Source organism: Tachypleus tridentatus, chromosome 9 (assembly GCF_004210375.1).
Source record: "Tachypleus tridentatus isolate NWPU-2018 chromosome 9, ASM421037v1, whole genome shotgun sequence".
Taxonomy (NCBI): Eukaryota; Metazoa; Arthropoda; class Merostomata; order Xiphosura; family Limulidae; genus Tachypleus; species Tachypleus tridentatus.
Genome location: NC_134833.1, coordinates 70,877,913 through 70,904,133, shown reverse-complemented (window position 1 = coordinate 70,904,133; position 26,221 = coordinate 70,877,913). Strand labels below are relative to the sequence as shown.

Here is a 26,221-nt window from a genome sequence, read left to right as displayed (position 1 = left end):
TAAATCCGGAGACATACCGCTGTACTAGCGGGTGTCAGTTGAATTAATATTGAATTTTAAATTAAATATATAATTATATTTAGCAAACTAAATCAAAACTACTTGGAATTCCAAAACTACACAGATTTATTAATTAAGATAAAAAATTAGAGTCTTGTATAATTTACCTCAAATTGTAAGATGTTAAAACAAAATAAAGGCTATTCGTCGATTGTTGAAGTTCAACACCATGAAGACCATATGTTGATTGTAGGAGTACCAACTAGTTACTTGGAATTCTGGTAAAACCAGCAAATTCATTTCTGTTACCTTTTTTCAAAATCTGCTTCCCACAATAAGTGGGTACCACAAGAATTTGAAACTAGTTACGCTGTTCAGAATTAACAAAGTTGACTACCACCATTCATCCAATAGGCATTTTCTAAATTAGAAGGTATTCAAAATCAAATTAAAATGAGTTTTATATAGTTTATTCCTTCAGGTTATGAGTGTCTGTTTCTGCTATTATTTTAAATTCTGCGATACATAAAAGCAGACACCATCAATCAAGTTCGTTTATAATGATTCAGAGGAATTTTCCATAAAAAGAGGAGTAAGACAGGGGTATGTAACCTGCCGAAACATTTTAACCTGTATACAGAGGACATTTTCAAAGACATGTGACAGTGACGATTATAGTAAGCAAGGAACGTCAAAACATGGAAAAGATAAACATCACAGTCGACGGGTCTATCTGGAACAGATGATAAGACTCACATATCTAAAACAAATCATTTCGGCGCATGGAACATTGATAAGAAGTCGAGTAGAAACTGCAGGAAATACCTTTTGCAAAATGAGAGATGTCTTAACAGCATGAAACATAAGCGCCAAAACGCAGGAGAGATTAGCTTGATGTTACGTATAGTTTACTCTCATGTATGACAGTGAAACATGGACAGTCAACAAGCATGTGGAAGAGAAGATCAATGCGTTTTAAATGTAGATGTTTAGAAAAATTGTGTGAATATCTTGCAAAGACAGAGTCACCAATGAAGAGGTACTTAGAAAGACGATACTATAAGAACATTACTTAATACATTAAAACAACGAAAGTGCAGATACTATGGTAATGTTGTCAGAGAGCAGAGATTACAGAGAACATCATTGAAGGACAACATCAATGGATGGAAAGAGACAAAGGGATAGACCATGAAAAAATTGGATGAAAGACATGAGTACAAAAATGAAACAAACTGGAGTATCTAGATGCGTCAGAACAATACAAGAAAGGAAGACATGCTGCACCGTATCTGAGAGAGAATCCAAACGTCAGACCAGATACATGCAAATCAAACTGAACTTTCAACATTTTCCTCTCAAATACAGAATTATGAGATAGGAATTATAAGGAATTTTCATAATTTTGATTGGAAAACATAATTTCATTTGCAAGAGCAAAATGGCATTTTGTAACAAGAATATGCGAAAAAAATATTACTTGCGCAAAATACTGGTTCCATTTTCTCATGACTTTGTTTTTGGTATATTGAATTTCTCCTCAGCTATAGTACCGACATCTAGTGGTATTTTAGGAGTTTACTCAGTCTATACTCTGTTTTATTTTTAGTCCATGAAAAACAAGTCGACATGTGAATACCTTTTGCTCTAATAACAAACATTCCGAGGGACCGCAGAGGTTGAGAATATTTCCCAGGTAACCCACTACTCACCAGGTGTCCAATGAGAACAATAAAAAATGTGTGCAGAATGTACCAAATCAATATGGAACGTTTAAGCAATCAGTAAACGAGACTTAATAATTTAGACTTATACAAGGCATTTTTCTAAAAAGTATTTAAGAAGGGAAGAGGACATACCAAGTTCTTCCCCAATGGCTCTCAGCGTCTTTGGTTGCGAACATATTGTGTAACGCCAATATTTGTTTACCTTGCAAAACTTCTCAATTTGAAGCACGTAGAGTTGCTTGAGATACTGTAAATATTACTGTGGATAACATTTGGTGTAGCGCGCTACGCCTTAACTAGATTGTGTATAATATAGCATTTTTATTAATTTTAATCGTAATATTACTTCTTAACTTTATAACATAAAATTATCGCGTAATGTAATTAGAATATACCGTGACAGTAAGTGACCTCACTTTGACATTTGACTATTTTCAGATAAATCCTGATCGACGTCAAAGAGAAAGATACATTTCCACAGGAGCGATACAACCCTTTAGTAGTACAATATCTGCTTTTGTTATATAAACATGAATACATTGGGGTTTTACTTTACCAGTTATCCTTATTCGTTGTAGGAAACTGTGTCAAATTCTTTCCAATATGTTTCAAATTATGCTTAACATTAGTCACTCACTTCAAAGAAAATCTTAGTACAGTAACTGTTTCAACCTGAGATGGCACGTAATAAAATGTCATTTATTTTATAAACAACAGCTACTTCTAATGTGGGATGGCACGTAATAGAATATCATTGATTTTATAAGCAGCAGCTACCCCAACATTGTCTTCTGTACATTTAATAGTGTAATAAATGTTGGTTAGCCATATAAACATACCTCACGATGCGACTCGGTTCGAGAATTAAGATAAATTCGTCAGTTCAACTTGTGCATTGTTTGTGCAAAAAAGCTACTTACGAATTCAGATAGACATCATATATAAAATGATTGTGTTTAAACTATACTATGAGTTTCTTTTATGAACATAAGTATATCGTAAATGACTTCCACTAAATCATATCTTAATATTCAATAACATCTAATGTGGAATGTCTTTTGAATAAATAGTTATAATTTTCAATAATTTGCAATTAGATAAAATAAAGCAGTTGAGCAGATGTTTTGTGTTTTGTTTTTTTACTCGTTGTTTAAAGTTTATTCAATATAAGTTTCGTCTCTAGTGCTAGAGACTTCATCAAGCATAATTTTAGTTAGCGTAGATCTAACAAATTTGTCTGAAAACACTTAAGCTAGGCCTAAGTTAAAGAAGATTGCTTTTGATTAAGACCCCAGCACTGAATTCAACAGCTTGGACTGAATAACGCTTAAACGACTTGTACAAAACTGTGCATCTATTTTATCTAATTGTGATCAGGCATGAACATGGGTTTACTGAATGTACAGGTATATAGACTTCAACTCAATTAGGCTGACACTTAAATGGTAAAAGTATATGAGGCTACCTTAAAATTATAAGACAGATGTATGTAAGTTGTAACGATAAAAATCTTGCCATTGACCTCGGAGTTCCTGGGCTTAAAAATATAAACATTTTGACTTAAAAAACTTAAATTTACACTGTGGATTTGTAGTTGTCGTTTATTTTCTTACCATATGAGTCATAAGTTTTGTAAAGGAGGAGTTTTAGTACACAACTGGAGAAAGAAAAAAGTCTGTTTGATTTATCGTACATTCTACAACCTGAAGGCATTAAAACACTAAAACTTGGAACTTTGCCATAAGAAGAAACTTCCTCAAAAATATCACAGCACTTGCGCGTAATATTACCACCATTACAAATGTATAAGACATTAAGCAAATAGAAGTAGTTTTTCATGTTCCTCTACATTTTAATAAATTATCACTTATTTCTAACCAACTATATTACACTGTATCCCTGTATATTTTTGACAAGTTAAAGACCCCCTGCGTTGTGGTCAAGTCTACTTTAAATCTGCTGGATGCTTCTAATTATTTCGTGTTCAGTTTTACGTGCATAAGACTTACCAAGAAAGTTCAGACAAAAAAATCATACGTTAACGTTCTTAAATATTCTGATATTGTATTAAAAAGCCGGCATAATATCACAGTAACAATGATAATAATTTCTGTTGTGTCTTTTAATGGTTGAGTATAGGTGTCCACTAAGAAAAGGATATGATTGTTTTTTATTTTTCTTTGTTTGTTTTTTGAATTTCGCACAAAGCTACTCGACGGCTATCTGTGTTAGCCGTCCCTAATTTAGCAATGTAAGACTAGAGGGAAGGCAGCTAGTCATCACCACCCACCGCCAACTCTTGGGATACTCTTTTATCAACGAATAGTGGGATTGACTGTTACACTATAACGCCCCTCGAGTAGCTTTGTGCGAAATTCAAAACAAACAAATACTTATTGTACGCTGCTGGTCACATGCCCTTTCACTCAACACCAAAGCGAACCGGATAATCCACAACGTTTAAGACTTAGTTTAAATGCTATCTATAAATATCGGTTGATTTCGAGACACCAAAACATATGCTGAAAATGGTTGTGAGCTACATCAGCGATATCTTGAGGTATTAACATATTAACTAAATGTTAATAAAATTAAGTATCTGATATTTCAGTTCTCAGACAGCTTTCAACTCACCTTTGTATAAGAAATATATGTTTATATTTGATGTACTGTATTTGTTGCACAAAATGTGCAAATAAACTCAATATATCAGAAGAAATATATAAAAGTTCAGCTATTATTCTAATACATTCATACTTTTCTTCTATAAGTAAACAACATCTGTTTGTTATTAAGCTTCAAGCTACGCAACTGGTTATCTGTGCTATACGAAAGGTTTGCTTGCTTTTTGAATTTCGTACAAAGCTACGTGAGGGTTATCTGTGCTAGCCATCCCTAATTTAACAGTGTAAGACTAAAGGGAAGGAAGCTAGTCATCACCACCCACCGTCAACTCTTGGGCTACTCTTTTACCAACGAATAGTGGGTTTGACCGTCACTTTATAACGCCCCCACGTACGAACGTTGGGTAACTAAACCTGATTTTCAGCTTGGGAGACAAATGAACAGGAATTACTGGATATGCAAAATAGGCAGTAAAAGAACAGCGATGGGAGAGGGAACTACAAATTAGGATATATTTTTTGATAATTTTCATTTGCTGTGTCTGCTACGTTTTATACTACCTCTATTGTGTTTCTGACGACCAGACACATCTGTTGCAAATAGCCAATGGGAAAGCAGGAACTAAGCAACCAATTTCACTCCGTTTTAGAGTAAAAGGTAGAAGTCATTCGTTCGTTTGGGAATTTCGCACAAAGCTACTCGAGGGCTATCTGTGCTAGCCGTCCCTAATTTAGCAGTGTAAGACTAGAGGGAAGGCAGCTAGACATCACCACCCACCACCAACTCTTGGGCTACTCTTTTACCAACGAATAGTGGGATTGACCGTCACATATACGCCCCCACGGCTGGGAGGGCGAGCATGTTTAGCGCGACGCGGGCGCGAACCCGCGAATGACGAGTCGCCTGCCTTACGCGCTTGGCCATGCCAGGCCTCGAGTCATTCCTTTTTATCTCTGTATGTTTCATGACGCGTACATTGTTGAAATATTTCAAAATGTGTAAATAGAAATCTCTAAAAAATTCTAAAAATTAGGTTTCTCTGGTATATAAACCAGACTGAGTTCGAAATACTACGAATGTTAACTGTTTTTTTCAAAACGCACAGAGTAAACAATATTCTTATAAAGTTATTTAAAAGTTCATAGAACTTTAGAAAAATGAAAGATAGCTTCAAAAGTGGCAATTATAACAATGATAATTCAAAAATTGTGAAAGTTAACTTGAAAAAAAAAAGATTATGAAAGACAAAGTCTCTCTTGTACTCAGTGTCGGAAATTAGGCAGGTTTAAAAACTTAAGGTTTTCTGGGGTTTTGCAACATGACACTTTAAAATAAAGTTAAGAGATGTTGGAGCGAATAAACAAATTATTTCTGGTAAAACTAACAAGAAGACCGATTCTACTCTTTCCTGCTACACTCTTTTAGAAATTGAAAAGACCACAGAAGAGACAAAAGAGGCATTGGCCCCTCCTTACTTTTAACAAAAACTGCGCATACTATGACGTAAACATAACATCACATTAAACTAAACATTTTAGTAATTTTTATTAAAGCCGTAAATTTGTGTTTGCGTTTAAGTACACGTAACACATTACTTTAGTATGCTGACTTACACTGTACAAGCTGATTCCATACATACATGTATTGCATTCTCCACCCTGAAAATATTTCTGTGAACGCCCATGGCCAAGAATGTATCTGTTGCGAGAGTTCCAGCTGACTCGTCAAATATCAGTTCAAAGGTGTGACAGCTGTTGGTCGAAATGGGTCCAATATAGCTCAGACTTGCGAACGTCCCAAAGACTACAAGGGAATGAAATGCACATGTTATAGCATTTTAATGGAAAATTACCAAGTAGTAAGTTACACAGGATGAAATGTTAACGGAGAATTACCAAGACAACGGGTTCGATTATTAAGTTATTGACAATGACATGTAAGTGAAGATTTAAAAAAAAAAATGGGTTCAATACTAAATTACATACGCTTTATTATTTTCGGCAAAACTGTCTTTTCATTATCGTCACAGGAGAATAAAAGTTGAGAATAATGTGTTATCAGGCTATGTTGAGACAAGAACCAGAATTAGATCTCGAATGAAAATTCATCAGAATATCGCAATGGAAATTACGTGCCCGATTAAACAACAGATAACTTGTTGAACTTGCAAGACTTAGTACATTTACAGAGCTCATCAAACTGGAAATATTGTTCTTCGTGGAAGTCGAGAGAAACTGATTTATTGGGTATTTGGCCATGTTTGATCCTTGAAGAATTATTTACAAAGTAATAAATTCAAAATCTCTAAGTCAGGACATACAGAATGAATTCCTTCAACTGCTGTACAATAAATAAGATAGTTGGACTCATGTATTGACTGATGTTATAAATGTCATATATTACTAGATTGTCCTCAAATGTACCCAGACACAGAGAACAAATGACAATGATAATTTAAAGAGTATTTACATCCAGGACTGACATGCTCAGACTAATTTGTTACTATTGTTGTACTATTGCAAGATTGACTGCATGCAATCAACTTCGAGCTAACCCGCAGCTACAAAATGTTACTAAAAATGGAAGTTTTTTTTCTGACAATAGTATCTACATACGTAACTGAAATGAGTCTGGGAATGTGTATTAGAATGGAATGTACTGACTTTTCTGTTGACTTTTCTCAGTCAACGTTACTAGTGAGGAAATTTCCAAACTCAAAGTCATTAAAACAAGCCCGGAAACACGATTAGGAATGAGATCTTTTACTCACCGGACTTGAAGAAATCATGTGCAGATATTTCCCCACCATAAGTCAATAAAAGTGTTAAATTTACTACAGTATGTCACCAGACTTTGATAAATAAATACATGCACATAAATCGGATTTGAAATTAAAATATGCTATAACTCAGTGCTGTACTTATTTCATCTTCTAGCATTAACAAAACGACTGATTAAAACCTGATGTATTTAGTATACACACCTCACTTGATATTATGTTTGGAGCTGTGATGCCGATCCAGATGACCAAATCCTAAAATTAAATAATAAAGCAAGACAGTATTGAACACTTTGAAATGATAAAAAATACATTAGTAAGTAGGATATCGCCTGCTTCTCTTTGTATATTTTTTATTAGAGATAACTTAATACATCGTATTATTTTTATATCAAATGTACTGCTTGTTTCTCGTTTACGTTTAGTATCACAAACGACAGAGTTATTTATATCACAAATATATATGAAAGGTTTGTTTATCTGTAGTTTAGCACGAAGCTATGAAATGGCTTTCTGTGTTGTGACACCACTAGTATCGAAACCCGATTATCATCGCTATAAGCCTCAGATTTACCTTGAGCTACTGGGGATCAATAGGTTTGGTAAGTTTAACTTTTAACAGTTGTGTTATAAACGCACAGTAATGTGACTTTAGGTTATGTGAATTAACATAAACTTACTGTTGATAATAGTTACGCCTAATGTAAATATAAAAGTACTGTTACTGGTAAAAAAATCTCCTGTTAGTGAAAGTTTTAAACCTTAAAAAAAACTAATAAAAACGCAGGACATTGTTCACATGTAATTGATTAATAAAATATTGTAATATGGCTATCACGTGTATTTTTTATTGTTTTAGAGCAAAGCCACAATGAATTATCTGCTTTATCTACTGCCGGAAATAGAACTCCGAAATTTAGAGTTGTAGGTCTATAAGCTGACACACTGGAGAACAAAATACTTAGGTTTGAGTGTGTGTGTTTTTCTTATAGCAAAGCCACATCGAGCTACTTGCTGTGCTCACCTAGAGGAATCGAACCCTTGATTTTAGTGTTGTAAATCATAGCCTTACTTCTGTCCCAGCGGGGGACCAATGGACATGAGAAAAAATTTCTACTAACTTTAATTAAGATTATGGTCAAACGAATATATTTTTCGACTACTACTACTAGCATTTTCGATTGGATTTCAAACCTTGATAGCTTGGAAGTGTCACAGACCTTTAATCACTTAGTACTTTCTATTCAGGTTATAATCAGTCTATGCAAGAGAAAACAATTTAGCTTCTTCATACGATTAAATCTGACAGCAAAAATAAAAGTTTACACGCGTTTAATCACTGTAAATGAAATTTGCCAAAGAATCAAGACACTTTAATCTAACTATCGTATTTTCATCTTGTAAGTTTTGCTCAAGTTCTTTCTGGTTTTACGAACTTTTAAAATCAATATGTAAATCTAAGTTCTAATTCGCCAGACTTTTTACATGGGAACCTTGTGAACTGTGAGAAATATGGAAAATATATAGTATAATACAAAGTTTCTTTTCCATCACTTGAAATTTATTTCTGTAACCAAAAGCTACAATTTTATGCTAACGTTATCAGTTATTTTAACAATGTTATCATTTCACAGTCTTCAAGATTATGAATTTAGGCCCCCAAATGTTTAGAATTTATAATGGAGAACCAATTAATTAAAATGCTAGTAGATAGAGTCAAATTCAAATAATAGCCTGGCATTGGGCCCCCCGCTAGTACAGTGGTATGTTTACGGATTTACAACGCTAAAATCAGGGGTTCGATTTCCTCGGTGGGCTCAGCAGATAGCCCCACGTGGCTTTACTATAAGAAAACACAAACACCTAACGATTGGCGTACTCAGACAGTAATTTTGAGGGTTTATGAGGCTGTGGGTGTGTTGTTAGAACAGCATTCAAGACCCATTAATTGGTCAGACGAGAGCTGGCTTTGGGCGCTGCTAATTAGCTGTTTATCTTCTAAATAGCTATGCACAGCTAGCTGTTGAACGTTCTCAATACAACGGAAACAAATTTGATAAAAACATTAAATTTACATCCTTTAAGGTGTATTCAATACGAATGATAACTTAGATTATGATGAATATATGGTGCTCTTGTACTTTTGAGTATAAAGCAAGCTTGTAATAATTCAACTGTAGTAAAGTGCTAGTTGAGCATTAGTTTTATTTTCACTTCAGAATCAGTTGTTAATGTAGTACTTAACTCAACTCGATCGTCTTCAAAGCTTCCTATTGTGGCCATATACCCTGACCGCGTGTAGTTTCAAGATAAGGGAATAACAGTGGACTTGAAATAACCAGATACAAAAATATATTGTTTCTGCGTTTTAAGTTTCAGTTTAATGTGTTACGAATGTCTTAATTAAGTAAAGATAAAAAGGTTGATTATATAACTGTATTTCTAGGCCAGACGAAGCCATAATAACAAAACGTTGACAGAAATAAAAATATCTTTTATATTATCTGGAGAGTAAAAGTCATTTATTTCTACGTATGTTTAGTTTGTTTATAATTAAGCACAAAGCTAAACAGCGGTGTATCTGTGTTCTGTTCTAATGGGCTGAGTCAGTAGAGATACCGCTGTACCTTTGGGAGGCCAAAGTTTATTTTATGTGCCTTACACGTTCTGAAAAACAATGTATATACATATCTTAAGTACAATAGCATTAATACATTCCTGTGTAAGACGACTTCTTGTTATACATTTCTTTTCGACTTTGTTTCTGTTATTTTCGTGCAAAGTTACATAATGAGATATCTGCTCTCTTTCCATTGCAAAGAACTGATCCTAGAATTTAGCATTTCAAGATAGTACATTTACCACTGACCCATCGGAGGATTCGACTGTTTGTGTAAAAAACTGACTCGGTCCAGGTACTGGGATAACGATACCCCCCTATAAAGATTTGTAACTGTTATACAGATATTTGCTATAATAAACATTTAACAAATAAAACAAATGTAACGTTGTGTTTCCAAAACTTTAATTGATAAATTTATCTGAAGTTTTTGCGCTTGTAAAAACCTTACGGATTGAATTATTTATACTAATATTCTTGAAACACAAGATTAAAGCGAAACGAAATGTGTAATAAATCGAAAGGAAACTTGAAGTGTGAAAAGTTTTTATTTACATAATAATTTAGTACAATTTATTCGTTCTAAAATAGTAAAAGATGTTTTATGCTTATTTTCTTGAGGTCAAAATATTTAAAATCATTAATATAAACAAATTCTTATAGGGCGGGCCAAAAGAAAATATGAGACGAAGAGTTTTTAATACTTTAAAGATTGTGATTATGTGATCTGTCTACACACGTGATACAAATACTTCAATACGCATGTCCCAAATAATTCAGATCTTCCTTCCACCTTTTTCGAAAATAGTCTTATCTTTTACAGAGTACATAGTTGTTGTTTATTTTTGTTTTGAGAGTCACGTGAAGATGTTATTGATGATGTCATGAGGACAATTTCTTCTTCAGTTCGGGAGCTATAGGCTCGTCAACAGTCACATAAGGATTATTTTTTACGATAGCCGTTGAAAATTCTTTCTATCAGCAGCCGTATGATAATTATTTTTCACTCACTGCAGAAAACTTCGTTTGTTATATGGGTAATGGTGATCGCAAACATATCTGATATTTTCTTTTGGGCCACCCTGTATTCCACGTATATCTATATGAGGAACTTTATTACTTGAGCACGTCGACGTAACAACCTGAGAAAGCTTCCACTATAAGTACATTTAGGAACTTTTCTTTTTTACTTTATCTAACAAAACGTCAAACACAACTTCTTGATTTGATTTACAGTTTCTTTCTCATTTTATTTTTTATAGAAAGCAGGATTCATTTCAGTATCTGTACAAAATAATCTAATCTAGCACAAAAATTTTAGCATTGAACAATTTGAATGTTTTCCAATTTCATTGCTAAATTCTCACCGTTTAATAAACTGTCCTATAATATCTATATCCTATAATATCTTATTTTAAGAATAGAAAATATATCCGTGTATAGATAACAATAAATGCGATGTACGCATTTCATAGCGATGTCAGAAGATGAACTGAAACCTTATCTAGATGAATTAACTTAGAGTACATTTACGCTCATCTTAGTTATGCCATCTCATAAACAACCATAGGTCACAGTCTTATGCTAATAAAATAAACGATATAGTCCCCTTTCAATACACTACAGGAAGAGCAAAGTTCTTTCATTAGATCTACGGTTCTTCTTTACATAATTACCTACTGAATAGCTTTGCCTCGAACACTAACTGCACGCCCTTAAAACACGTGCATAATAGAACCTACTCAATACATCCTAGTTAAAACTCGGTTTCAATAAATCATCCTTTTAATTTGGTATAATTTATAATTCTGTTATAATACACAAAACTTTGTGTTATTTCAGTCTATCAGAAATCATAATGCGCCGTTTCTTCACAATGCATGGCAATCGTTTAAAAAAACTATAGGTAAATCAAATATAATTTTGGTAAACATGATCTTGAGTTAACACAAAATAGAAGACAGCGTTTCGTTAATATAAGTATAATTATTACACTCAATCCAACATATATGATAGCGTTTCTCAATAAGCTTCGGAAATAGTCTCTCCTCAATACATATAACTAAATACCTGTCTTCTTTCAATAAATATAATTTGTGATCTCTAAATCCAAAATAGTAAATAACTTCCCTTCAATAAATATATATATTATAATCTGACACAAGCCATATGCTCATCTCAAGTCAATATAAAAAACTGACTCCTTACAATAAAACTCAAATCACAAAATAAAAGTTCTTTTTAGCAAAACAAAGTCTTCATAACATCTGTATAAATTATAGCTTATGGTTTGTTTGTTTTTCCACCGGCATGTTATAGGATTATTTGGAACCTATGAGAATTAGTACTGTTGTCCTGAAAAAAATATAATTATCTGATTAAACAAGCACAATCTATAGTCTTAACTCAACAAAACGTAAAACATTTTCCACCCAATACAGTAAACAGTCACATAACAATTATTACATATGTAGTTACATCTTAACCTATTACATTGACTATTTGTATCCCACTTAAATACATGTGTCTATCGTCTTGTTATATTCAGTAAAATATATGTGTCTATAGTTCTGTTACACTCTGTAGGTTATATGTGTCTAGCGTCCTGTCTAAGTCAATAGAATATCCGTGTCTATCGTCTTGTTACATTCAGGAGTTTATATGTGTCTTGCGTCCTCTTATATTCCATAGAACATATGTATCTAGGATCCTATTATAATAAGTGAAGTATATGTGTCTTCACAGTGTCAAACATATACATGAAAGTTTGCTTTTATTGAGTGTACAATCTTTATACAACAAGATGTGTCTTTATCTTTACCAATAACCTCTCTCTGAGCAAGTATTAGTCATAGTGTCCATTCAGTACGATATAAGGAAAACTGTGTTCATAAACCGAGTTTTTAAATTACTTTAAAAGATCGTAGAAGCATTTTTCTCAATTAGTATAGACCGTAATGTAACCTCATTTCATGATATCCAACATTCATATCTCATTAGAATCAAACGTTGTAGTTCCTCTTAAACAATTACCTATATGAAACAAAGGTTATAGTCTCTCCTAACCCATCATAGGAAGGAGTATACTTTCAAAAATAATCTTAAAGTGGCAACGCACGCGCTTTGGATTTTTGTGATAACAGCCCGCTTCTGGTTTATATTATGAGTTTCATTCAGAATCGGAAACATGGAACTTACGTTGAATATATTTAATTTTGTGGACGTAACGAGTAGATTTAGAATTAGATAATATTTTAATTAATGTTTAGTTACAAACAGAAAAACTATATTTCCTTATATTGGTTTGTTTTGTTTTTAATCTCAAATCTGTACAGTGGGCTGTCTGTGCTATACCCACTAAGAGTATCGAAATCTGCGTTTTGTATTATAAGCCCTCAAACGTACTGCTGAGCCACTGAAGGGCACTTGCATAAATCCTTTCCCAACATTGATAATATGTTATAGCTTATTGAATACACATGTACAAATACTTTAGCTTTGAATTTTGAAAGAGACATGCATATTTTATTTGACTAAAACTACATGAAAACAGTTTAAAAAACACATATTCAGACTACTGAGATATCTGAGTCTTTGTCAGAGCGTAAGAGAGAGGCTGCTGTTGATAATTCATACTGCTCTGATCCTTGATATATTCCATAAGATGGAATGGAGTTCTTTTTCGGTCTGCCTTTGGGTTTTGTTGGTGGAATAACACATCCTCCTTGCATTACCTGCAGATAAATAATGAAAAATAAAATCAGGATTCATAAAAAATATAATTTCAGATAAGTATAGTGTACACTTCTCGGAAAATCCTCAGGTGAGTTCCTTAAGATTTTTTTATCTTACATCCGATAACTTTTGCCCTCTGTATTGCAGCTTGCTGTCAGAGTTTTACTCGTGTTTGTCTATAACATCCGATTTAGCCAAATATAATTTATTTAAAAATTCTGATGCTAATTCTCGTGGTACACATTCTACAGCTAATGTTATAAATTTGGGTTTCTGTATTGACGCTAACAATGAATAAAAATACGATGTTCGAATGAGGCACGTTTTTGTGATATAATGGCTCTAAGATATAACGTTAAATCCAGAAGAACTGTATTTATTGCTGACGATTTCGAGTTCAATATATGTTGGAAATTTTTAATATTTTAAGATTTGATAATATTTTATAACCGTTCTTAAGTGGAGCTTATACTAAATTATGCATAACTGTCAGTTTTTGCTAGTCTTCTACTTGAGGATAAAATGAGTTATGTGATATAATATCTTGAAATTAAAAACTGTCAACAAATTTCAATGTGTATAGCTTAAAAACAAGTACTGAGAGTTCAGAATGTATTGAAACAAAAGACATATTTAACAAAATTAAACACTCTAACGACATTTTCGATTCGGACAAGATTATATGTGATACACTACGCTTCGTTTAGAACAACATCTAAAATGGCATTTGAAACGTAGTTCTGTTAATTCTTCAAATACCCACAAAGACGTGAATCAATAACGTTAAATAAGTCCTGATGGAAACAACTTTACTATCATCATATGTAGCTCAAAATAGACGCCAGAATAAAAGAGCTTCTGGCGATTAAAAAACTCTCTAAAATCCATCGGTATGATGAAATTAAACATTTCTATCAATCCATGTTGAAAAAAATGCTTAAACTGGGCCATAATAGTTCAAAAGTACTAGCGTGTGATCTTACGAAAACCATGTGACATACTTTTAATTTAATTGTACGTAACAGTTCCTGTTTCAGGCTTTAGAAATAATCTTATTCTGCTAACAGATACCTGTCTAAATTCTACAGATGGTCACACTTTGTCTACGCAGATTGTACTGTTAAGTGATTAGCTGTTGTTTTACAAGAGAAGTTCTCAAATGTGCAAGATATCCATTATACCAGAAAACCATACGGTAGAACAATGGGTTTAATGATAGTCAATGCAAAAGCGAAATTCATACAGAGGCAAAGATAAAAACGTGTAGATGTATACAGATAGACAGGTAGGCAGATGGCAAGTAACATTTATATTCACAGAAGAGTAAAAACTTAAATAATTTTGCATATTGTTTTATTGCTTGAATAATCGTTGGTATTCGCTGAAAAGTTATTGAAAAGACCATTAATTTAGTTCTGTATTTAGTACAATCTCTACTTTTTACGAGTACGTTTGTACATATAGATGTTAAAGACTTTACGAAACGTTGGAACTTGAGAAAGAGCGTTGTTATTCAGACAGGTTTCCTGGAATATGAATCGCAGTAACGGAATGAAACAGATAACAACTACTTTTATAGATACACGTGGTAAACAAATAAAGCAAAATAAATAAGAAAATTATGCCCAGGTATGAAAACAATATTAAGATGAACAGAAATGACAGTGTGATGTAATATTGTAATGACAGCTTTAATATTGTAACCACAGCTATTCTTGTTTTACCTGTTTCTTCCATTTCATTCTTCGATTCTGATACCATGTCTTCACTTGAAGCTGGGTCAGACCTAAAGAACGAGCCAACTCAGCTCTGTCTGGAGTGGACAGGTACTTCTGTCGGTCAAACCGTCTCTCCAGTCCCATCAGTTGAACTTCTGTGAATACTGTTCGGTTTCTGCGGACCTTCCTGCTAATAGAAGCTGTGACAATTGATCCAGCATCATCTTCTAGCTTCTCAGTTTCATGCATCTCAGTAAGAGGATGTTGAACAGGCAGTGTACCACAAGGTATTCGGAGCACTCCCGGTGCCAGCCTTAAGGAACTTCCATTGTGGTCAATAGAACCGACTTCTTGTGCCCAAGAAATACCACTAGCTTCTGTTGGCTCGTGAGACCATGCTATATGACTGCTTGGATGAGAGAATGTATGGAAGTAGGAACTCATTGAAGGTAAGACAGCCGGGACAAGAAATGGCGATGTGTTTCCAGAAGAAGACTCTGAAAAACGATAAACAGTTAAGAGTTATAGGCAATTATCATACGCATGAGAAAACTTAAAACGTATTTGAATAAAAAATAGAAATTAACGACCATAGCAATCTGTCTCATTCTAGTAAAACAATTATCGATAATAATAAACATCACCAACCTTTATGCATCATTGCACTGGACTTTGACAGAAACAACCCTTAATACAACAACTTGAAATGCCATAAGTTTCGTAATATCCAATTAAAATACGAAAGACTACAAATCTATGTACTAGTCGGACTGAAATAGTTTAAGTTCAAATGCGACTGAACAAATAGCTTTAAGTTAACATAAAGTTCAACTAAACTAAACTCATATGTAATGGTTAGTTTGTGATTAAACTTACAAAGATACATCATCTTTAATCCACAATTTTTATAATACACACAAGAGGATAATAAGAAACTTACTCTGCTCCTAATAATTTAGTTTATTATTATTTCTTCTAAAGAACCTCAGTCTGTTTAATACTTTGTCTTACAATGATTTCTTTTAAAAAACTGTAATCTATTTAACACTTTGTTGTATAATGATTTCTCCTAAAGAATCTCAGTTTATTTAACACTTTACTTTATAATGATTAATCCTAAAGAATCTTCGTTCCTTCCTGACACTTTGTTTTATAATGATTTCTTGTAAAGAACCTAAGGCTACTTCTAACACTTTTTTATTGTGATTTCTTTCAATGAATCTTAGTCTGCTGCTAACAGTTTATTTTATTGTGTGTTCTTCTAAAGAACGTTACGTTAGACTCCAGGTTCGTCATGGCCAAGTAGCTAGAACGTTTTACTCGCTAGATAAGAATTATGGGCTTGAATCTTCGTCCCACTAAACATATTTGCCATTTCAGCCGTGGGGGTGTTATATGTGACAGTCAATGCCACTATACGTTGCTAAAAAAGAAGCCCAAGAGTTAGAGGTAATGACCAACTGCCTTCACTTATAAGTTAAGGACGGTTAGCATAAATTGTCTTCGTGTAACGTCGCGCGAAAGTTAAAAGAAATCTCTACTTCTAATACTTTCTTTATTATGTTTTTTAAATTACCTTAATCTGCTTAAGATGAGTAATGGTGTTTTTTTTCAACATGAATACTTTTTATAGCAGGAAAACATATGGAATCATCATTACAAAATATACATAAAATTCTGGCACTGAAATTATAATCTGTAGCTTATTGACCGCTTTATTAGTAAATATTCATTATTTCCTCTTAAACTGTTCGCCACCATAAGCCTGTTTTAAATAAATACCTATAGCTTTCTCAAATATCCCTCAAGCACCTGTGTTTGAAATTAAAATAAAAAAACTTAACATTATTTCTAGATTGAAAAATTGATTTTATTTTGTAATAGAAAATGTTTGTATTATATTCAGGATGAACTTTAATATACTTTAACATCTTTTCCTGGTATCTAGGTATGGTCAACATTGCCTTTTAACAGAAGCATGTTTAACTTCATATTGCAATAAGCAGAAATTGATATTTAGTTTAGCAGATAATTTCACTAGACTTTTCTCCTATTGGAGCTAACTGCGAATGGTGGTGTAATCGAAGGAGTAACATATAAAGGGAGTTGAGTGACGTCATGAAGTTCACCTGGTCTTCCCGGAAATGTTTAATTTATTTTTCCATGTGTTAAAATTCCAGTACAAAGTGTTTTGCGTTATGTAAAAACGTGTTAGGGATATTTTGCCTTAGAAGTAGTTAAAAAAAGAAATAAATAAAACTATACTTGGTGTTTAAGTGAAATAAAAGTGACACCTAGAGATTGATTTAAAAAGAGATGTTGAGGTAATTTATACAAACGAGTAATGGAAATCATCTTAAACAAATAGTAAGTACCAATTAGGGTTCACGCTACATGAAATAAATAAGCAAATAATACTTACTATTTTTCTGACAAAGATGACACTATTGATGAGAAATCACTGACTCCAGGATCCAAGTTGATTCTACAAGGCTGAACAGTGTTTAGATTAGCGCTAAAATAAGTTTCTTTTATCTCTATGACAATTTTAATATTTATTCTTGTTTCAGTGCCAATGAGAGTGGCATCGTTAATGGAATGATCAAGTTGGTTAAAGTATTGAGCAACAGGAAGATATTTTCCGGTGTTAATAGGAGATTTATGGTTATTGAATCTTCGTCTAAGACTTCTTTGTGTATGTCCTGCATATCGGTGATTGCATTTTTTTACAACAGGTACTTCAGGAAATATCTGTTTAAGGTTTTAGTTAAGTTGTAGTAGATTAAAATGTTTTTTTTCACAATTCGTTAAACGTTTCTGCGTTTAAACTGATAAGTAATAATAAGCGGAATGTTATTTGAAACTTTATTATTACTTTGATTTAAAATGTTTTACTGCTGAGAGCTGTTAGTCATTTCAATCTGTCTGTCGGTTTTGGTATATTTAAATCTTATTTGTAACATGGTTTGTTTTAGATCTTTGGTGTTCGCTCTATAGTCTGTTTCATTTGAGCATATTTTCTTTATTTTTAAGATCTTGGCTTATGTAATGTCCTATCTAGTGTGAACGGTATGACAGCTTTCAAAGTAAAGATATTGTGGTTTGTCTGTATCTTTTTGCATAAGTCGATGAGTAATAAAGAAAAATAATTTGAGTAGGCAAGTAATCAAAGGTAAAATTGATTGTCTTGCGATAGGAGTTTGCATGTGAAATAAATTCTTTAAGTGGCTGAAGACCGACTGTTCAAATAAAAAATGTCATCTATGTAACGTTTTTGCATAATATTTTACAGGACTTAGTTGAAAAACCTGGTTTTAAATGTGACCTCGTTGTATGTTGAAATAATTGGAAATCAGTTTGCTGGTCATTGAGTACAATTAACCTAAACGTATAGCTCATTATTAAATTCGAATTTCTTCAGAGTTAAAATCAGGCTGACAAGATCAGCTACTATTTGAGATTCTGATGGGTTAGAAAGGTTTAATGTGAGCTTTAGAGTGTCTAGTCTTTCATGTGGAATATTGGTCTAGTGAGAAGAAACATCCATCATGCAAAGAAGATTATTGGATAGTAATTATCAGTTAATATTTATAGCCTCTTTGATGTCACGAAATTAGGGGGTATCCTTTATGTAAAAGAATACACGTTATGTGTTGGTAAATAAAAGCGGATAGCTTTCAGTAGCAATATTTATATTAGAAATTATGGATTAGTCAGGGTTGTTTAGTCTGCGTGTTTTTAGTAATATATAAAATCTATCAGGAAAAGCTTGTCTAGATATCCAATAGTGAAACTTTTATTTGCTAATTTTATTACCTTGGATACGTTCTTTAAGCTTATCAATCATTGTTTTAATAAACTGAATTGTAGGATCATGTGAGAATTTTTATATTATAGTGTTCTCTAGTTGCCGGTCATCTTTCGTGACGTAGTAATCTTTGTTAAGAATAACAGTAGCTCATTCCTATTCTACTGGCTTTGTTATGATATTTGTGTTCAGTTCAAAATCTTTTAGAAAAATATTTCATTTTTGCTTAACATATTTACGATATTTCTTGAAAAATTTTAAGGTTTGTATTATGTCATTTTCTATTGTTTCAATATAACGCTCTAACTGTTGGTGGAGGTGTCCATAAGCACTTTTCACGATGACGAAAAAACCCACTTGAAATAAAAATATATACGGTTGGAATGGGTATTAATACATAAATACTTTTCGGTAAAGCTCAGTATATGCTCATTTTTCAGTTGAATGAAGTTTATTGTGAAAAAATTTTAGTTTTCTGGAGAATTTATGCAAGTCAGAAAGAAGTTCAGACCCTTTAACATAGCTGTTATTGTGTAGAATTTGAGACCTTTCACTACGGAGACTGAGTTCAGTTTCAGAGGAACTAAAAAGATTAACGATGTTAGAAATACGTGGGGAATGTTCATCGTTATCTGTACAAATTATAACGTCGCCGTTATCTTCAATAGATTCATTACCTAGAGAAGGCTTATGTGTATTAGAGGATGAAGTGTTTTGAAACATTTTTAAGCTGTTCATTGTAAGTTAAAGTGGTTTTAATAGTATCTGGTATATTGCTTGGCGCTATGGTTAATTCTTTATAATAAAGAAAAGGACTGGAGAGAATTATGTTAGAAGATTTTTCTGAATTGATGTTTTTGGAAGGAAGATTAATTTTGTTGTTCTTTTTAAAAAGGAATGTATCAGTTCTCTTTCTAACTTTTTGTAGTTCTTTCTATTTCAGCGAAGAAAGGTCATAATAGTGAAAAATATCGACAGAAGATTTTTACTGATATTCATGAGTTCTAAGAAGATGTTTACAAGGATAAAAGAAGCTTATTGGATCGATAACCTAAACATTGCTCAACCTTTCGTAATCATCTTAAATCCTGGAACCAGTGATTTTCCATCAATGGTTTCATCTCTGTCAGAAAAATAATAAATATTATTTGCTTATTTCTTTCTTGTAGCGTGAACCCTAATTGTTCCTTAACTTATTATCTGTTTAAGATGATTTCCCTTAGTTGTGTGTATAAATTAATTACCTCACCATCTCTTTTTAAATCACTCGCCAGGTGTCACTTTTATTTCACTTAAACTCTTAAGTATAGTTTTATTTATACCTTTTTTTGACTACTTCTGACGCGAAATATCCCTAACAATAGTTAATACTTTAGTTTACTAAGTAACTTCAGTGATGTATCGATCAATGTTGAAGCAAGAGTTAATACTGCTTTATTTGTTAACTTTATTAGATACTCAGTGTTCTTAAGATATTTATCCTAAATTGCTGGGTATGAAGTGGATCTGATGTTCCATGGTTTGCTATTAGCTGTCATAAGGCTATGAGTGCATCATAAGGGAATTTGTTTTTTTGTTTGTTTTGGAATTTCGCACAAAGCTACTTGAGGGCTATCTGTGCTAGCCGTCCTTAATTTAGCAGTGTAAGACTAGAGGGAAGGCAGCTAGTCATCACCTCCCACCGCCAACTCTTGGGCTACTCTTTACCAACGACTAGTGGGATTGATCGTCACATTATAACGCCCCCACGGCTGAAAGGGCAAGCATGTTTAGCGCGACCGGGATGCGAACCCGCGACCCTCAGATTACGAGTCGCACGCCTTAACACGCTTGGCCATGTCGGGCCTCATAAGAGAAACGATCAAGTTTTACTAATTAAGGCCCCCCGCTAGTACAGCGGTATGTCTCCGGATTTACAACGCTAAAATCAGGGGTTCGATTCCCCTCGGTGGGCTGAGCAGATAGCCCCATGTGGCTTTGCTATAAGATAATGCTATAACACACATTTACAAATTAAGCATTCTATTAGATTCCAAGCGATACGCCGCCTTTCCTTAAACCTTGGGATATATTACTCAGTAATATGGTGTATTTTTAAATACTGCTTTCTTTATGTAGTCCTTTAAAGATTTTAAACAATTAGAAAAGCCTGTAACAATAGTATTCCAATCAAACTACGTTTTTCCAGTCTATTTCCGACGATACTTTCAGCTCAAGCCCGGACGAGACAAAAGGTACAGAAGTGATCTGAGCACTGTTTGTTTAAACCATTTACCGCATCAACAATTATTATGATGTGAGTGCCATTTCACACTAGCGGAGCGTCGCTAGCAATGGATACGGCGAATATAGAATGTTTGAAATACTATTATTCTACACTCTTCACGTTTTATAAAATATCGAAGGGAGTAAATAATGTAGTGTTAAAACGTATAATAAGACTACCACTAATGTCTTATGTAAATAATGTAGTGTTAAAACATGTGAAAATACTACCACTAATGTCTTATGTAAATAATGTAGTGTTAAAACATGTGATAAGACTACTACTAATGTCTTATGTAAATAGTGTAGTGTTAAAACATATAATAAAACAACCACTAATGTCTTATGTAAATAATGTAATGTTAAAACATGTAATAAGACTACCGCTAATGTCTTATAACAACTATAATGAATCATCATCATGCTTCGCCAATTTCTAAAAGGCATTCACACCATAACGGTTGTTGTTGTAACAAATGGCTTATACAGGGTGTTCGGAAAGTCGCTGTGCACTTATATATTTATTAACAGACATGTTTCAATATAGAATACAGAAGGTAAATATGAATAACAATTATAAACAATGTTGAAAGTGACCCCGTTGGCATAAATACAGGCCTGGATCCTTCTTATTTTGTTTCTAAACACCGCTATCAGTTGATGGCTTGAAATAGACTGAATGAATGCTGTTATCGCTGCTTTCAAAACTGCACAGTGACTTTCCGAACATTCTGTATAAATACTATTTCGACTACTCCTGTGTTTGTTGTATCCTATTAGCCTGATGAGATCTGGATTGAGCAAAACGCGTCGTCGGCAATGGATATGATGAATATAATATTGTTGAGATACTGTTATTATACACTTTTCAAATTCTTGAAAATCACTAAGGGATTAAATATAGAATGTAGTGTTTAAAAATATAATAACCCTAATACTAATGTTTCATGACAAGTACAATTATAATCCTGTCTCGCCATCTTGTAAAAGGTTTTCACACTATAAAAGTAGCTGTTAAAGATTTACACAAAGCGTAGTATGCACGCGCAAACGTATGATATACTATATATCTTGACATATACGGTTTATTTTATGCTACATATATAGTGTACAATACAAGTATACTACATTCTTTTTTAATAGGTACCCATTTAATTATTAGACATCCATAAAATTCTTGAAACAGCTTTTGATTAGAATATTACATTTTCAGTACAATATTTCTTCTTTAAAAATGACACATAATCATAAACATATGCATAGTCTATTACTATATTAGACATATGCACAGTCTCTTACATAAGACATATACATAATTCATTGTAAACCAAAAAAACGTATACTATATTTACAGAACATATACATAATCTACAGTAAGAAACATACACGTAGTTTACTACATAAGACATATACATTCTAGTTTAAAACACACATACGTACATGGGCATATATATACTAATCTGGTAACCAATCACGCTTACAAAAAAGAGAAATTATTACAATATAATTCTTTTGGGTAAAATATTTGTTGTTTTTTTCGAATAACATATTTTTTGGTGTTTCCATCTGCTTAAATGTCTTTTGACCCTCGACTCACATGTTCCTATCTCTAAATTACCAGCCAGCTTTTCCTTCGTTTTGTTTTGCTACTATTTTACATTTGGAAAAATCCAGAATTATTGAGAACTGTTACTTATTTTGAAGTATGTGTGTTGTTTTGGAACCGTGTTAATTCAATAGAAAAATGAAAACATCTCCAGAATGACATATTAAACAGAAGTTAATCTTACAGTTCTTTTGTGAATAATTTGTGAGTTATAGCAGAGGTTTTTAAGAGGTCCAGACTGGTAACTATGGACATGATGACCGTCATGACCTCTAGACTCTAAAAGAGGTTGTAGAAAATCAGATGTTTCTCTAATGATATCCTTATATTAAAACAACGTTTAAACCCAAGAGTAAATATTGTTAAAATGTTGGTTTAAGGAAAGTTGTTGTTGTTTTTTTATTAAAAACGACTTAATTTGTGGTTTCTTCGATACGATTTATACTGGACGGTGACAAAGATTTTATATCAAAACATTCGTGTGAACTAATATCGTTTAGTTCTTTGGAAAATGAAATATATTGATAAGTTTCATTGTCTGTGCGACTTATTCCGAAAGAAAAAGCTTAATATATTTAATAAAATTTTAGTTTGCTCATTTGCAGTCTGAATCTGTCGTAGTTTTTAAAGTGTCAAGCTTACATTAACAGTCTCAATATGGAACTGGTATTTTAGGATTTTCCTACTTCATAGAAAATGTATTAGAAAAAAAACAAATTAAACTTATTCCATCAAACACTTTATTTGTTATTGTAAGCATTCATATCCTAAAGGTATACATTGATAACACATAAAAGTTCAAACTCCTGCTATATGTGTGCGGAGATAAAGGTGTGAATTTATCAACTGAATTGAAGGCATATAAACGGGTTCCCAGCGGCATAGCGGGATGTCTTCGGACTTCAACCGCTTAAAACTGGGTTTCGGTGTCGGGGATGGGCAAACAATCAATCGTGTAAATGGTGCATAAAAAAAAAAACTGTTAACATAATCATTTCTACCAAAATAATTCTATAACTATTATCAAATTTTGTTAATATATTTTTAAAAAGTTGTTTCTCTTCAAAATGTATAGAGTTACAATTAAACTTACGCATACTTGTGTGAAAGTCTCCAGTGGCACAGCGGCATATCTGCGGACTTGTACTGCTAGAAACCGACTTTCGATACCCCTGATGAGCAGAGCACAGATAACCATTTGTGTAGCTTTGTGCTTCATAACAAACACCTTGTATGAAGTATGGTTTTTAAATATCATTATTTATCATATCATAATTTGATGTAGGAGTACCATTACTCCTTCATATGAAAGATGTGAAATTACACTATTTTTACAAGACTAATATAAAGACGCTTAACCTTAAGTACTAAAACGTTAAATACAAAGCTGTTAATTAATGTTCCCGCACTAAAAATATTCACGAATTCATTATTTTCATTACTCAAATTATAGAAATATATTTTATTTCCATAAACACAAAACCAAAATAAAGAAAATTGTCATTTTGGTAATAGTATGAAGCAGATTGATCATGAAGGACAATAAAGACTTAGAAGCAGTGAAACTAAAAATGGCTGTATAGGTTAGGATAACCACAATAGATCTTCCTATTACCTTACACGTTTTGGATTATCAGCGCTTAATAGAATAAGAATTCAATACATAAATGTATTAGTTACACCCCATGTCCTTATGGAACTTTGAAACACAAAAGAAAAATATCGACTTCAAAACAATATGTGCCAATTCTGATAGTACAATTAGTCATTCGAATAAACATATTTATTTACAGTTCAGTTGCTATTGGATACTCCATGTTTGGCAAACAAAAGCGTCAAAAACGATAACACAGGTTTGCCATAGTTTTTATTGTCTTGAGATGTTTACATATTATACAGTAATACCTGTACACTGAATCCGAAAATGATATCCATTTCTCCCAGTCACGTGCAGATGTTTCACAAAACATATTTCATATGCACGTCTACATAAGTGAATCATTTTCATTGAAATCGGGTTACACTTCGTTATACTTAAAATGTTAACAATCACTGGATATAGATTTCTCAAGACCAATCGCTACGCGAAAGTCTTATCGATCGTTCTAAAACCCAAACATAACAATAAGAAATGCTAATTGTGGTAAAAGAAACAATAATTTGATCTAAATAGGAGATTTTTTTCCCCTGGTTTTTAAAAAATCCTTACTTGGTAGAAACAAATAATAATATTTTCACGAAACTGAATTATAGAAACTCCGTTAATAAAACCAAAACAGCTTTTAAAAGATTTAAATGCGCAGGTCTGTGTTATTTAAAAGACATAATACAGTTCAAGTTTAAGTTACAAATGTCTTATCCCTTGCATTGTGTATGTATGACGGAACAGTAATGGAACACAAATTATTTAACAGTTGTTGTTGTTGTTTTGAATTAAACACAAAGCTACACAATGGGCTATCTGTGCTCTGCCCACCACGGATATCGAAACCCGATTTTTAGCGTTGTAAGTCCGCAGACGTACAGCTGAGCAACTGGGGGGCTAGTTATTTAACAATAACTAGCTAAGCGCTAATGGATACTTATGACACTTTTTGGAAGAAAGGTTCAAAGCCTCATTTATATTTTCGTTTAATGTTAGACTTTCAGTAAATATTATTTCTGCTATTAAATCAAGGAATGTAAACATTCTTAACTATTCATCACAGAAGTACAATACGAACTTCTATGAGGCGGACATTAAAAATAAGCTAACCAGGTTTCTACCCAAAAGGAGTCGAGGAAGGGTAAGAGATTCAAACTTCTGTGGTACATGTATTGTCAGTATTCTTTAGAGAGTCAAGAAAAAGTAAGATTTAAACTTTTGAGGTACATGTATTTTCAGTGTTCTTCAGAGAGTCAAGAAAAGGTAAGAGATTTAAACTTCTGTGGTACATGTATTGTCAGTGTAATTTAGAGAGTCAATAGAAGGTAAAAGATTCAAACTTCTGTGGGACATGTATTGTCAGTGTTCTTTAGAGAGTCAAGGAAAGGTAAGAGATTCAAACTTCTGTGGGACATGTATTGTCAGTGTTCTTTAGAGAGTCAAGGAAGATAAGAGATTCAAACTTCTGTGGGACATGTATTATCAGTGTTCTTTAGAGAGTCAAGGAAAGGTAAGAGATTCAAACTTCTGTGGTACATGTATTGTCAGTGTTCTTTATAGAGTCAAGGAAAGGTAAGAGATTTAAACTTCTGTGGTACGTGTATTGTCAGTGTTCTTTATAGAGTCAAGGAAAGGTAAGAGATTTAAACTTCTGTGGTACGTGTATTGTCAGTGTTCTTTAGAGAGTCAAGGA

At 32.9% G+C, this 26,221-nt stretch overlaps 1 protein-coding gene across 1 annotated transcript; it reads right to left on the bottom strand.

Annotated features, from left to right (window-relative positions):
* Positions 1 to 13,150: 13,150 nt before the first annotated feature.
* LOC143227136 (homeobox protein BarH-like 1) lies at positions 13,151 to 15,762 on the bottom strand. Its single transcript, XM_076458644.1, has 2 exons — positions 15,211 to 15,762; positions 13,151 to 13,485 (listed from the first exon to the last, which is right to left on the bottom strand). Exons 1-2 carry the CDS (start codon positions 15,646 to 15,648, stop codon positions 13,321 to 13,323), a joined length of 603 nt encoding a protein of 200 aa, XP_076314759.1. The 5' UTR covers positions 15,649 to 15,762; the 3' UTR covers positions 13,151 to 13,320.
* Positions 15,763 to 26,221: the final 10,459 nt, after the last annotated feature.